The sequence below is a fragment of the Atractosteus spatula genome, chromosome 4, assembly GCF_055471065.1.
Source record: "Atractosteus spatula isolate fAtrSpa1 chromosome 4, fAtrSpa1.hap1, whole genome shotgun sequence".
In the NCBI taxonomy this organism is placed as follows: Eukaryota; Metazoa; Chordata; class Actinopteri; order Semionotiformes; family Lepisosteidae; genus Atractosteus; species Atractosteus spatula.
The window spans coordinates 65,752,822-65,767,768 of record NC_142709.1 but is presented as its reverse complement, the minus strand read 5'-3'; the positions used below and the strand labels follow the sequence as shown (position 1 = coordinate 65,767,768).

Below are 14,947 nucleotides of genomic sequence, written 5' to 3'. Positions count from 1 at the left end.
CCGGCCTGATGTCAGGGTCTGCCCCCTGCTGCCATGCCAAGTCCGCGAGATCCACACCCAGTGACCCCTTGAGGGTCATTGCCACAGCACTCACCTCCATCCCGGCGAGGTTCGCCTCCTCTCACTGTTCCCGCTGAGACCAGTACCGACAGTCCACCACCTCGCAGGTTCACCACAATAGTGCGTCAGCATTTCGGTAGTGTGCCCTGTCCTGGTGCTTGACGGTGAAGTCGTACTCTTGTAGGATCTCCAACCACCTTACCATCTGGTGAGAAGCTGAGAAGCCAAGACAGGGATGCGTGATCTATCTGGATCCTGAACCTGGTCCCATAGAGGTAGGCCCAGAAATACTGGATAGTGAGCACCACCACCAGCAGCTCCCACTGGGTCACGCAATAACTCCACTCGACTCGGCTCAGTGCCTGGCTGAAATAGGCCACGACCTTTTCACCATCCGGCCCCTCCTGCACTAACACTGTGCCCACCCCAGAGTCACCAGCATCGGTGTCAAGGACATACGGCAGCGTCGGGTCCTGGCAGGCCAGGTCAGGAGCCTACATGAGTGCCTTGCGGAGCTGGCGGAAAGCCGCATCACAGTTCGAGTCCTACTCGAAACGCTGGCCCTTCTCGCTACACTACCATCCCTGATGAACCTCTGGTAATAGGACATGAGGCTGAGGAAACTGCAGAGCTCTGCTACGTTCTAGGGCACCAGCCAGTCTCTAACCACCGCAACCTTACCTGGGTCTGTGGCAACCCCATTTGGCCCGATAACGTGGCCCAGGTAGGCCACCTCCCGCCTCAGCAGCATCTTGGGGTTGAGCTTCAGCCTGGCGTAAAAATTTCCACGTTCTGTCCTTCTTACGGTCCGGGACAGCCAAGGCTGACAACGGGCTGCTGGATGGTTCTATCAGCCCCATTGCCACTACCTCTCAGCTCCTCTGCTGCAGCTCGCTTTGCGTGGGCCATGCACCGGGACAGAATCCAAATGGGCCGAGCGTCGCCGGTATCGATGGCATGCTGAACGAGAGTCATCCGCAAGCTATCCTCGTCTCTTGCTGTGAACAGATCCTCGTTCTCGGCGATAAGCACTTATAACTGCTACTGCTGGTCCCGGGTGAGACCAGCGCAGCTGTGCCGCAGCAGGTCCCCGATGGTAAGCTTGGTCCAGGGGAACGGGGACCTTGGCATCAATCAAGGCCAGGCAAGGCTTGTTCTCAATCCGGCAGGGGAGATACAGGCTCCGGCTGTGGCCGATCCGTCCCTCAGTGGCATGAGCGGGGCAGGCGTATCTCCGTCATCGCAGCCACACAGGTGGTCTCTTCCTTCTCGCTGGAGCTTTCAGACGCACTCTCCACTGCCCGGCGCGGAGCACTCTTCCTGCCGGAGCTGCTGGCTCCCCCGAACACAACCTCAGCCCGCATGACTAGGGCCAGGGCCTGTCCGAGGGCAACCGGTGCAGCCGAGTGCACATGCTATCGCAACCCCTCCGGCGCCAAGGCCTTGAGAACGTCTTGTAGCCGCTAAAGCATCCGGTGAGCGCGCTACGATATTCAAAATATTAATAGTTTCATAACCCCAGAAGCTTTCACTTATCATGTGGGTGTTTTAATTATACTGCTAATGAACTACTAAAATGAACAGGGCTGCAGATACACTATTAACTTTTTCAAGCAATTCCTTTCAGTGGAGCAAAAGCATGTTCATAAGGTTTTCATGTTTCTCAAGTGCACACCCTCTGTGTTAAAAAAATGCATGAACCATATTTGAAATACCTGAAGTCATATGTGACATGCCTTTTGAGAAAAAACAAATCACCGTTTGGAAGTTTCAAACAAGAAATTCCTGCCTCTTCAAACATATCAGATATCAGTGCTGTATACTTCCTGAAGTGGTAAGATGAGCATTGTTACAGCAGTCTTTCTGAAGTGACAATGTCTAGCAAAACCAAAGCAATGCTTTATTTTATTTTATTTATTTTCATTAATCTCCATTTGGCTGTTGGACAAACAACAACAGGTAGAGTACAACCCTGAGATTTTTATAGATTAGTTTCACCATTCAACCAAGATAAGTACAGTTTATTATGGAGAAATGTACATACAATTGTTGACTACATTCTTGTTTCTAGAGCTCAGTGACAACTAAAAACTGTGGTAAAGCCATTACTGATTATTCTTATTTCCAGAGGACAAGCAAAATATTTTAGTAAAAAACTAATTTTAAAAATATTTATTTTCAGCAAAACAGATGAATGTAAGATATTAGCTTTACTTTTATTTAAGTTAGAAAATATATAAATCAAAACTAAGTATTGAGTAGTATTTAGAAACTTTCAACCTACTTTGCACGGAAGTTAGTGCCGATGCCATTTAATAGGATAATACTGTAGGAATATATTTTCTTTTTTTTTCTCGGGCACAAGCGGCAAACCTAAAAAGACGAAAATGTATTTACAACAATTTACAAGATCAAGACACAATGGGTCAATTGCTACGAAAAGAAAGCAGTGCACTAACTGGAGTTTAACCCGTGGTTACTGTAGCACGCAGCTCCGAGCTAGTGTTGGAAATCAGTCCGCTGCAACGTAATAGACCTCTTCTCAATTGCAACAGACCTAAGGAACAGCTGCTTCCCTCAAGATGTTACTGATGTAGGTAATTAATTTAAAACAACTCTTCATATGGATCAAGCAATTTAGTAGCCTACTAAGCAGAAAAATTGATCACATTAGAATGTTCAAAGAAATATCGTAGAAATATTATCATTACTAACGAAATTATGCATCAATTTATTAAATTAAAATATTATAATATTGAACTAAAACAGCTTTTCAATAATTAAGTTTATTTACACGTGTGCTTATTAATTGTGGCATTTATTAATAATGAAGTTTAATGTCTATATTAGTAGCTGTATTACATGTATGCTGAGCCTTTTCTGTGAGATAATGAATTTTCAGATATCCTGCGGAGCGAAGATAAATGAAATGAAGGAAATACGTATTTAAATGAGGTGCATAGTAAGACTTAAATGTGATTTGTCACATCTGGTTGTAAATTGAATAGATTTGTTGTAGTTTTTTAATTGTGATGGAACTCGCTCTTCTCAGGGGGAGAGCAGGGGTATTGAAGAATTCGCGGTATAGCGATTAAGTTGTATAGACAAATATATGGGTACATTAAAGGAAAAAAAAACTCTTAGAAGTGCAACAAATGTAGGCCCTGAAATTGAAGAAGACTTACCTTTATAGTATTGACGACACAAATCTAGCGTATTGTAAAGCATACGGCCGACATTGTAGGTTGTTCGAGCCTTTTCCTGTGTATAGCAGGGACCGCATCCGTCGGTCTGAGGGGAGTTTTCCCTTTAGCTCAACTGGCTGGGTCCCTGTTGAGTGACGCCGGAGGCCCGGGTTCGAGTCCCCAGCGGTGGGGGGCCGACCTGAGGCGGCAGCGGCGAGGGCGCATACCCACAGGAACCCGAGAGCGTGAACGAGGCGTTCGCTTATTCGTCTGAAGTATCTCTGTATTAATCTATATAATTTATCAATGGAACTAAAAGCTGCTAAAATAAGATGCATATTCAAATTCAAACCCAAAGCTGCTGTACTTGTTTGTTTCGCGACTAATTGCAATTGAGTACTGCATTAGTAGTGACGTACACTCATCTGGTATATTTTGGCATAAAAGCAGCTCTGAAATTAAAAACTAATAATAATTTGCCAGGGACATTCAGTTAGACATAAGACCGTGATAATTAATGTGGCCTATATTTACTGCTCAGATTAATGAAAATGCTTTGATTCAGAGCCCTCTACAGTCTGTGTTAATTAGAACAATCCTGAGCCCTCAGCACTGCACTAAACACAAATTAAACTGGTCTCCGTGTTAAGTATTTTGAAAGTTTGTATGCAGCTGCGTGCTAAATCCGTAAGTCCGTGGCAACTGAAACAAATGTCTACAGCTATTTTGTACATGTGCAGTATTTACAAACCTTTGAGTTTTGGAACCTCGCCTTCTTACAGTTACAGGAAAAAACAACGCATACAGTAACTGAAGAAGAAATACAATACAGGGAAGGACCTTTTGAAAAAATGTTTCCTTTTATTCAGTTGAAATGATGCATTTATCTTGGCTTTCAAAGGTATTTGTACTTTTGTTAAAGAAGCAACAATGGCGTGGTTGCACTTTCAGCATTAGTAATCTTTGTGCTATTCCATATACATTTTTAGATTTCGGTAAGAGCTGTTTCTAGCCCCTGATGGGACAAGGGTTAATCCGATTTATGATACCACTATAGACTCTAACTTTTACTTCAGTTTTAGATAATTTTTAAAATTCTAATCATTTTACAAAAAATGTTAAACATTTGGGGTTGCTTTTTTGGTGAAGAGGGTTTTCTGCTTCACTTCCCAAATTCTTTAATTGATATTAAATTCAATTTAATATCTGTACATTACAAATTGGCACATCAAAAGTATTAATGTTACGAAGAATCCTTCAAAAACAACGAGAGCCCAGTAAAGAATGGAAAAATGTATGCAAAAAAGTGTTAGTCATATGTAAAACATAGAAACGTTAAGCTTCAAATGGAAACCTGGGAGCACATTAAAATGTTGTGAAATGCCTTAAGTAAAATGTGGTGTAAATATGAAGGTTTGGAAGTATTTTGCCCATGCAAAACCCTGAATCTTTTAAAATATTGTTTAAATGGCAGGAGAATTCCTGTTTCAATATTATTCAATACTCCAACGAAGGCTATGTCTGAGTGAAGATTGTTTTTATTCAACACATAAGATACACGCATTGTAAGTCTGTATTTTATTAAAATAAACAACACAGCTTGAAACTGATATACTGGACGCATATGACATCAAACCAGTTAAAATGGTAATGGATTATGTTATGAGCCACAGGGAGTGTTGTTTGCAGTTCACATCTTGATTGCATTACATAAGGCCTTACTCAAAAAGCCAAACTCTTCAAATTTGGCAAACCATTTTTAGAATAGAATAACTGATTCCCTTTCACACTTAGGCATCAATGTTGTAGGAATGGAGGTTTAGCTCTGAGTTAAATTCTTTTATTAAGACGCAAATTTGTTTTTGGCCTATTAAAGAGGTGCACAATATTTTTAGATTACAGGGATAGAATCTGGAACATATTGATTTATATATGCAGTATGTGCTTTTGTTTAACGGTATTTGTTGTGTTATTTTACTGCTAATAAGTAGTTGTTTGGCTCTGTTTTATTACTCTTCCACCAGAACTGTGCCTGTGCCAGAGAATACTAAGTACTCTTGTGCTAATAATCATGTACCTCAAATTATTCCTTTCACTTGGGTCATATTACTTAATATAATAGTTTGTAATAAACTGAAAGTACAATGAAAATAAAAGTGTAACTCTCATTGATATGCTCTAAGTAATTATTCTCAATTAACAAAATAAATGCATAGGTTGTGAGGTAATAACTACATTATGTTTCTATAATTGAAGTGGGTATAGTTATTACAAAATCAGTAAACCATCAAGATATTTAAAATATGTTTCATGATGATTCTTTATTCTGATTATTTTTTTTCTTCAAATGCATGTAGGCTGTGTGAATTTGGGAATGGTGGGTGTATAAGTTGTTTAGGTTTTAAATCACTTGAGGTTTCTTCTGGTAGAGCAGAATATTTATAGAAACAATGATATACTTTTATTCCATCCCAAACTCCTAATTATTTTTTGCTCTTACTTTTCTAATTCTTCTTCTCCAAAACCTTTATGGTCACAGATTCTCCCACAACATCAACAATGGCTACAACTACAATTCCAATAACACTTCCAAATACAACCACTCCAATAACTACAACAGCTCAAACACCACCACCTCCAGTTACAACCACAACTCCATTCACAACCACAACAGTTCCAACAACAGTTCCAACCACAACAGAAGCAGTAACTTCAACTCCAGTCACAAGCACAATGGCTCCCACAACAACAACAGCTGAAACTATAACAACTTCAGTTCTAACTGCAACCACAGTAGCAGATCAAACAACTACATATCCAACTTCAACCACAACACTCTTAACAACCACAACAGATCCAACTACTACCATAACAGTCCCAACCACAACAGAAGCAGTAACTTCAACTCCAGTCACAAGCACAACAGCTCCCACAACAACAACAGCTGAAACTATAACAACTTCAGTTCTAACTACAACCACAGTAGCAGATCAAACAACTACATATCCAACTTCAACCACAACACCCTTAACAACCACAACAGAAACAGTAACTTCAACTCCAATCACAAGCACAACAGCTCCCACAACAACAACAGCTGAAACTATAACAACTTCAGTTCTAACTGCAACCACAGTAGCAGATCAAACAACTACATATCCAACTTCAACCACAACACCCTTAACAACCACAACAGAAACAGTAACTTCAACTCCAATCACAAGCACAACAGCTCCCACAACAACAACAGCTGAAACTATAACAACTTCAGTTCTAACTACAACCACAGTAGCAGATCAAACAACTACATATCCAACTTCAACCACAACACCCTTAACAACCACAACAGAAACAGTAACTTCAACTCCAATCACAAGCACAACAGCTCCCACAACAACAACAGCTGAAACTATAACAACTTCAGTTCTAACTGCAACCACAGTAGCAGATCAAACAACTACATATCCAACTTCAACCACAACACCCTTAACAACCACAACAGAAACAGTAACTTCAACTCCAATCACAAGCACAACAGCTCCCACAACAACAACAGCTGAAACTATAACAACTTCAGTTCTAACTGCAACCACAGTAGCAGATCAAACAACTACATATCCAACTTCAACCACAACACCCTTAACAACCACAACAGAAACAGTAACTTCAACTCCAATCACAAGCACAACAGCTCCCACAACAACAACAGCTGAAACTATAACAACTTCAGTTCTAACTGCAACCACAGTAGCAGATCAAACAACTACATATCCAACTTCAACCACAACACCCTTAACAACCACAACAGAAACAGTAAATTCAACTCCAATCACAAGCACAACAGCTCCCACAACAACAACAGCTGAAACTATAACAACTTCAGTTCTAACTGCAACCACAGTAGCAGATCAAACAACTACATATCCAACTTCAACCACAACACCCTTAACAACCACAACAGAAACAGTAACTTCAACTCCAATCACAAGCACAACAGCTCCCACAACAACAGCTGAAACTATAACAACTTCAGTTCTAACTACAACCACAGTAGCAGATCAAACAACTACATATCCAACTTCAACCACAACACCCTTAACAACCACAACAGATCCAACTACTACCATAACAGTCCCAACCACAACAGAAACAGTAACTTCGACTCCAGTCACAAGCACAACAGCTCCCACAACAACAACAGCTGAAACTATAACAACTTCAGTTCTAACTGCAACCACAGTAGCAGATCAAACAACTACATATCCAACTTCAACCACAACACCCTTAACAACCACAACAGAAACAGTAACTTCAACTCCAATCACAAGCACAACAGCTCCCACAACAACAACAGCTGAAACTATAACAACTTCAGTTCTAACTACAACCACAGTAGCAGATCAAACAACTACATACCCAACTTCAACCACAACACCCTTAACAACCACAACAGATCCAACTACTACCATAACAGTCCCAACCACAACAGAAACAGTAACTTCGACTCCAGTCACAAGCACAACAGCTCCCACAACAACAACAGCTGAAACTATAACAACTTCAGTTCTACCTACAACCACAGTAGCAGATCAAACAACTACATATCCAGCTTCAACCACAACACCCTTAACAACCACAACAGATCCAACTACTACCATAACAGTTCCAACCACAACAGAAGCAGTAACTTCAACTCCAATCACAAGCACAATGGCTCCCACAACAACAACAGCTGAAACTATAAGAACTTCAGTTCTAACTACAACCACAGTAGCAGATCAAACAACTACATATCCAACTTCAACCACAACACCCTTAACCACCACAACAGAAACAGTAACTTCAACTCCAATCACAAGCACAACATATCCCACAACAACAACAGCTGAAACTATAACAACTTCAGTTCTAACTACAACCACAGTAGCAGATCAAACAACTACATATCCAACTTCAACCACAACACCCTTAACAACCACAACAGATCCAACTACTACCATAACAGTCCCAACCACAACAGAAACAGTAACTTCGACTCCAGTCACAAGCACAACAGCTCCCACAACAACAACAGCTGAAACTATAACAACTTCAGTTCTAACTACAATCACAGTAACAGATCAAACAACTACATATCCAGCTTCAACCACAACACCCTTAACACTCACAACAGATCCAACTACTACCATAACAGTCCCAAACACAACAGAAACAGTAATTTCAACTCCAATCACAAGCACAATGGCTCTCACAACAACAGCTGAAACTATAACAACTTCAGTTCTAACTGCAACCACAGTAGCAGATCAAACAACTACATATCCAACTTCAACCACAACACCCTTAACAACCACAACAGATCCAACTAGTACCATAACAGTCCCAACCACAACAGAAGCAGTAACTTCAACTCCCATCACAAGCACAACAGCTCCCACAACAACAACAGCTGAAACTATAACAACTTCAGTTCTAACTACAACCACAGTAACAGATCAAACAACTACATATCCAGCTTCAACCACAACACCCTTAACACTCACAACAGATCCAACTACTACCATAACAGTCCCAAACACAACAGAAACAGTAATTTCAACTCCAATCACAAGCACAATGGCTCTCACAACAACAGCTGAAACTATACCAACTTCAGTTCTAACTACAACCACAGTAGCAGATCAAACAACTACATATCCAACTTCAACCACAACACCCTTAACACTCACAACACATCCAACTACTACCATAACAGTTCCAACCACAACAGAAACAGTAACTTCAACTCCAATCACAAGCACAACAGCTCCCACAACAACAACAGCTGAAACTATAACAACTACAGTTCTAACTGCAACCACAGTAACAGATCAACCTACTACATATCCAGAGTCAACTAAAACTACAGTGGCAGAAACAGGTGAGATTAATAGTAATTTTAAATTATTCTCTAAAGATGAGTCATTAATTAACTTTCAATAACATAAGTCTCAGAAATTCTTAGATGTAATTGCAATATAATTAAAATTTAAGAGAAGCTTAAATTAAGTCAATTTAAATGTAACTTTGCTATTACAGTACATCTTCTATGATATTGAATAAATGTTTTTATAAAATTTTCAAAACCAGACTTTTGCTTAAACAACTTCTTAAAAATACCGTTGCAGTTTGTACAACCAAACCAAATTATCAATTATTACTGAGATATTTTCTATGTCAATAAATTCAGTGCCTGGTCCCATCACCAATTTGACTGCAAGTAACATCACCACAAGTTCCCTGCTTCTGACCTGGACGTCACCGTCTGGAAATGTAGGGAGCTACAGAGTTGAAGTCAGTGGACCGACTGCTCAGTCTCTGACAGTGAGCACTTCATCAGTTGAGATCACTGCGCTGAGCCCTGGAAGCAATTACTCCCTGCAAGTTGTTGCTGTAGCTGCAGACAATGTTACTGTTGGGTCTCCAGTCTCCATCACAACATTTACAGGTGAGTGCAGGAAGTTCAACACGAGGAATTTTAAATTCACATCCAAATCTTAGTCCTTACCTCACTTTCAAGAATATCAGTTTCTGGAATTCTGAAATTGAATGGTCATATTTTTATTGATAGAGATGCATAAGAAAATGGTTTGAGGAAAAGTCATATTATATTATATCGATCTTCACACTTGTCATTTATCTTTCATCATATAGAATACATGCATGTTGAATAATACTTTCATTAAATATGCCAACTTTTGTGAAATCTGACTTTTTCTAGAAAATGCCTTATGATTCATGTTGCATTTTTCCAACATAAAATGTTATCAATTTTTATCTAGATATCTTGTGTAGTGTGAAAAACTTCTCAAATCCTCTCTTTTTCAATATATCTTTCTTTCATTCAGTGCCTGGTTCCATCAGCAATTTGACTGCAAGTAACATCACAAAAAGTTCCCTGCTTCTGAGCTGGACAGCTCCATCTGGAAATGTAGGGAGCTACAGAGTTGAAGTCAGTGGACCGACTGCTCAGTCTCTGACTGTGAACACATCATCAGTTGAGATCTCTGGGCTAATCCCTGGAAGCAATTACTCCCTGCAAGTTGTTGCTGTAGCTGCAGACAATGTTACTGAAGGGGCTCCAGTGTCCATCACAACATTTACAGGTGAGTGCAGGAAGTTCAACGTGAGGAAATTTAAATTCACATCCAAATCTCAGTCATTAACTCATTTTCAATAATGTGAGTTTCTAGAATTCTCAACTTGAATTATCATGTAATTGTTCTTTGATAGAGATGAACAAGAAAACCGTCTGAGGATAGTACCTATTATTTCATATCAATCTTTGCTCTTATCATTTATCTCTCTTCATATTAACTAAATTCATGTTAAATAATGCTTTTGTTAAATATGTCAACGCTTGTGAAATCTGACTCTCTTAGGAAATGCCTTACAATTCAAATTGTATTTTTTACAACCATGCAACGTTATCAATTTTTCAGTAGATATCTTGTGTAGCATTAAAAAGTTCTCAAATCCTGCATCTGTCAATATATCTTTCTTCTCTCATTTAGTGCCTGGTCCCATCACCAATTTGACTGCACGTAACATCACCACAAGTTCCCTGCTTCTCAGCTGGACAGCTCCATCTGGAAATGCAGGGAGCTACAGAGTTGAAGTCAGTGGACCGACTGCTCAGTCTCTGACAGTGAGCACTTCATCAGTTGAGATCACTGGGCTGAGCCCTGGAAGCAATTACTCCCTGCAAGTTGTTGCCGTAGCTGCAGACAATGTTACTGTTGGGTCTCCAGCGTCCATCACAACATTTACAGGTGAGGGTAACATCTTTGAAGTCAAAAATGGTAATACATATGCAAAGCTCAATCATGTCTGAAACATTCAAATACGTCCAATGGCTCCATTTCAGCTATTTTACTGTTGTTAAACTTTAATGGAAAAGCCTAAGAGAAGCTTTTAAGTAAATCACTAATTAATTTTAAACTCATTTCTCATTACAGTTTTGTGTATTTTTAATTAATCATTAACCTATAATAGCTTTGGAAACATTTTGAGATTTTACTTAGATCACACATTGCCTGGGAGCATTGCCTTGCATTTATCAATGCAGTGTACAAGTCAAACAACTTTATGAATTTTTTAAAAAGATATCTTATGAAATGTCAACAAAATGAAAAAGGAACCACCTTAATTATTTCCCCATTTCTCTTTTTCAGTGCCAGGTTCTGTCACCAATTTAAATACAAGTAACATCACCACAAGTTCCCTGCTTCTGAGCTGGACAGCACCATCTGGAAATGTAGAGAGCTACAGAGTTGAAGTCAGTGGACCGACTGCTCAGTCTCTGACAGTGAGCACTTCATCAGTTGAGATCACTGGGCTGAGCCCTGGAAGCAATTACTCCCTGCAAGTTGTTGCCGTAGCTGCAGACAATGTTACTGTTGGGTCTCCAGTCTCCATCACAACATTTACAGGTGAGTGCAGTAAGTTCAACTCGTGAAATTTTAAATTCACATCCAAATCTTAGTCCTTAGCTCATTTTCAAGAATATCAGTTTCTGGATTTCAGAAATTTAATGGTCATATTTTCATTGATAGAGATGCATAAGAAAATGATTTGAGGAAAGGACATATTATTTTATATAGATCTTCACTCTTGTCATTTATCTTTCATCATATAAAATAAATTCACGTTGAATAATGCTTTCATTAAATATGCCAACTTTTGTGAAATCGGACTTTTCTAGAAAATGCCTTATGATTCATGTTGCATTTTTTCCAACGTAAAATGTTATCAATTTTTATCTAGATATCTCATGTAGTGTGAAAAACTTCTCTAATCCTCTCTTTTTCAAAATATTTTTCTTTGTCTCATTCAGTGCCTGGTTCCATCAGCAATTTGACTGCAAGTAACATCACCACAAGTTCCCTGCTTCTGAGCTGGACAGCACCATCTGGAAATGTAGGGAGCTACAGAGTTGAAGTCAGTGGACCGACTGCTCAGTCTCTGACAGTGAGCACTTCATCAGTTGAGATCACTGGGCTGAGCCCTGGAAGCAATTACTCCCTGCAAGTTGTTGCCGTAGCTGCAGACAATGTTACTGTTGGGTCTCCAGCGTCCATCACAACATTTACAGGTGAGGGTAACATCTTTGAAGTCAAAAATGGTAATACACATGCAGTGCTGAATCATGTCTTAAACATTCAAATAAGTCCAATGGCTCCATTTCAGCTATTTTACTGTTGTTAAACTTTAATGGAAATGCCTAAGAGAAGCTTTTAAGTAAATCACATATTATTTTTAAACTCATTTTCTCATTACACTGTTGTGTATTTTTAATTAATCATTAACCTATAATAGCTTTGGAAACATTTTGAGATTTTACTTGGATCACACATTGTCTGGGATCACTGCCTTGCATTTATTATGTAGTCTACAAGTCAAACAACTTTATGATTTTTTTAAAAGGTACCTTATGAAATGTCAGCAAAATGAAAAAGGAACCACCTTAATTATGTCCCCATTTTTGTTTTTCAGTGCCAGGTCCTGTCACCAATTTAACTACAAGTAACATCACCACAAGTTCTCTGCTTCTGAGCTGGACAGCACCATCTGGAAATGTAGGGAGCTACAGAGTTGAAGTCAGTGGACCGACTGCTCAGTCTCTGACAGTGAGCACTTCATCAGTTGAGATCACTGGGCTGAGTCCTGGAAGCAATTACTCCCTGCAAGTTGTTGCCGTAGCTGCAGACAATGTTACTGTTGGGTCTCCAGTGTCCATCACAACATTTACAGGTGAAAGCAGGAAGTTCAACACGAGGAATTTTAAATTCACATCCAAATCTTAGTCCTTAGCTCACTTTCAAGAATATCAGTTTCTGGATTTCAGAAATTGAATGGTCATATTTTCATTGATAGAGATGCATAAGAAAATGATTTGAGGAAAGGACATCTTAGTTTATATCGATCTTCACTCTTGTCATTTATCTTTCAGCATATAAAATAAATTCACGTTGAATAATGCTTTCATTAAATATGCCAACTTTTGTGAAATCAGAATTTTCTAGAAAATGCCTTATGATTCATGTTGTATTTTTTCCTACATAAAATGTTATCAGTTTTTATCTAGATATCTTGTGTAGTGTGAAAAACTTCTCTAATCCTCTGTTTTTCAATATATCTTTCTTTGTCTCATTCAGTGCCTGGTTCCATCAGCAATTTGACTGCAACTAACATCACCACAAGTTCGCTGTTTCTGAGCTGGACAGCTCCATCTGGAAATGTAGGGAGCTACAGAGTTGAAGTCAGTGGACCGACTGCTCAGTCTCTGACAGTGAGCACTTCATCAGTTGAGATCACTGGGCTGAGCCCTGGAAGCAATTACTCCCTGCAAGTTGTTGCCGTAGCTGCAGACAATGTTACTGTTGGGTCTCCAGCGTCCATCACAACATTTACAGGTGAGGGTAACATCTTTGAAGTCAAAAATGGTAATACACATGCAGTGCTGAATCATGTCTTAAACATTCAAATAAGTCCAATGGCTCCATTTCAGCTATTTTACTGTTGTAAAACTTTAATGGAAATGGCTAAGAGAAGCTTTTAAGTAAATCACATATTATTTTTAAACTCATTTTCTTATTACAGTGTTGTGTATTTTTAATTAATCATTAACCTATATTAGCTTTGGAAACATTTTGAGATTTTACTTAGATCACACATTGTCTGAGAGCACTGTCTTGCATTTATCAATGTAGTCTCCAAGTCAAACAACTTTATGAATTTTTAAAAAAGATATCTTATGAAATGTCAACAAAATGAAGAAGGAACCACCTTAATTATTTCCCCATTTCTCTTTTTCAGTGCCAGATTCTGTCACCAATTTAACTACAAGTAACATCACCTCAAGTTCCCTGCTTCTGAGCTGGACAGCGCCATCTGGAAATGTAGGGAGCTACAGAGTTGAAGTCAGTGGACCGACTGCTCAGTCTCTGACAGTGAGCACGTCATCAGTTGAGATCACTGGGCTGAGCCCTGGAAGCAATTACTCCCTGCAAGTTGTTGCCGTAGCTGCAGACAATGTTACTGTTGGGTCTCCAGTCTCCATCACAACATTTACAGGTGAGTGCAGGAAGTTCAACACGAGGAATTTTAAATTCACATCCATATCTTGGTCCTTAGCTCACTTTCAAGAATATCAGTTTCTGGATTTCAGAAATTGAATGGTCATATTTTCATTGATAGAGATGCATAAGAAAATGATTTGAGGAAAGGACATCTTATTTTATATCGATCTTCACTCTTGTCATTTATCTTTCATCATATAAAATAAATTCACGTTGAATAATGCTTTCATTAAATATGCCAACTTTTGTGCAATCGGACTTTTCTAGAAAATGCCTTATGATTCATGTTGCATTTTTTCCAACATCAAATGTTATCAGTTTTGAACTAGATATCTTGTGTAGTGTGAAGAACTTCTCTAATCCTCTGTTTCTCAATATATCTTTCTTTCTCTCATTCAGTGCCTGGTTCCATCAGCAATTTGACTGCAAGTAACATCACCACAAGTTCGCTGTTTCTGAGCTGGACAGCTCCATCTGGAAATGTAAGGAGCTACAGAGTTGAAGTCAGTGGACCGACTGCTCAGTCTCTGACAGTGAGCACTTCATCAGTTGAGATCACTGGGCTGAGTCCTGGAAGCAATT

At 39.4% G+C, this 14,947-nt stretch overlaps 1 protein-coding gene across 1 annotated transcript; it reads left to right on the top strand.

Annotated features, from left to right (window-relative positions):
• Nucleotides 1-5,978: 5,978 nt before the first annotated feature.
• On the top strand, nt 5,979-10,930 carry LOC148836892 (uncharacterized). The gene is made up of 4 exons (XM_088914210.1): nt 5,979-9,165; nt 9,475-9,732; nt 10,283-10,390; nt 10,860-10,930. The coding sequence occupies exons 1-4, from the start codon at nt 5,979-5,981 to the stop codon at nt 10,928-10,930; spliced, it is 3,624 nt and encodes a 1,207-aa protein (XP_088770336.1).
• The last annotated feature ends 4,017 nt before the right edge of the window (nt 10,931-14,947 follow it).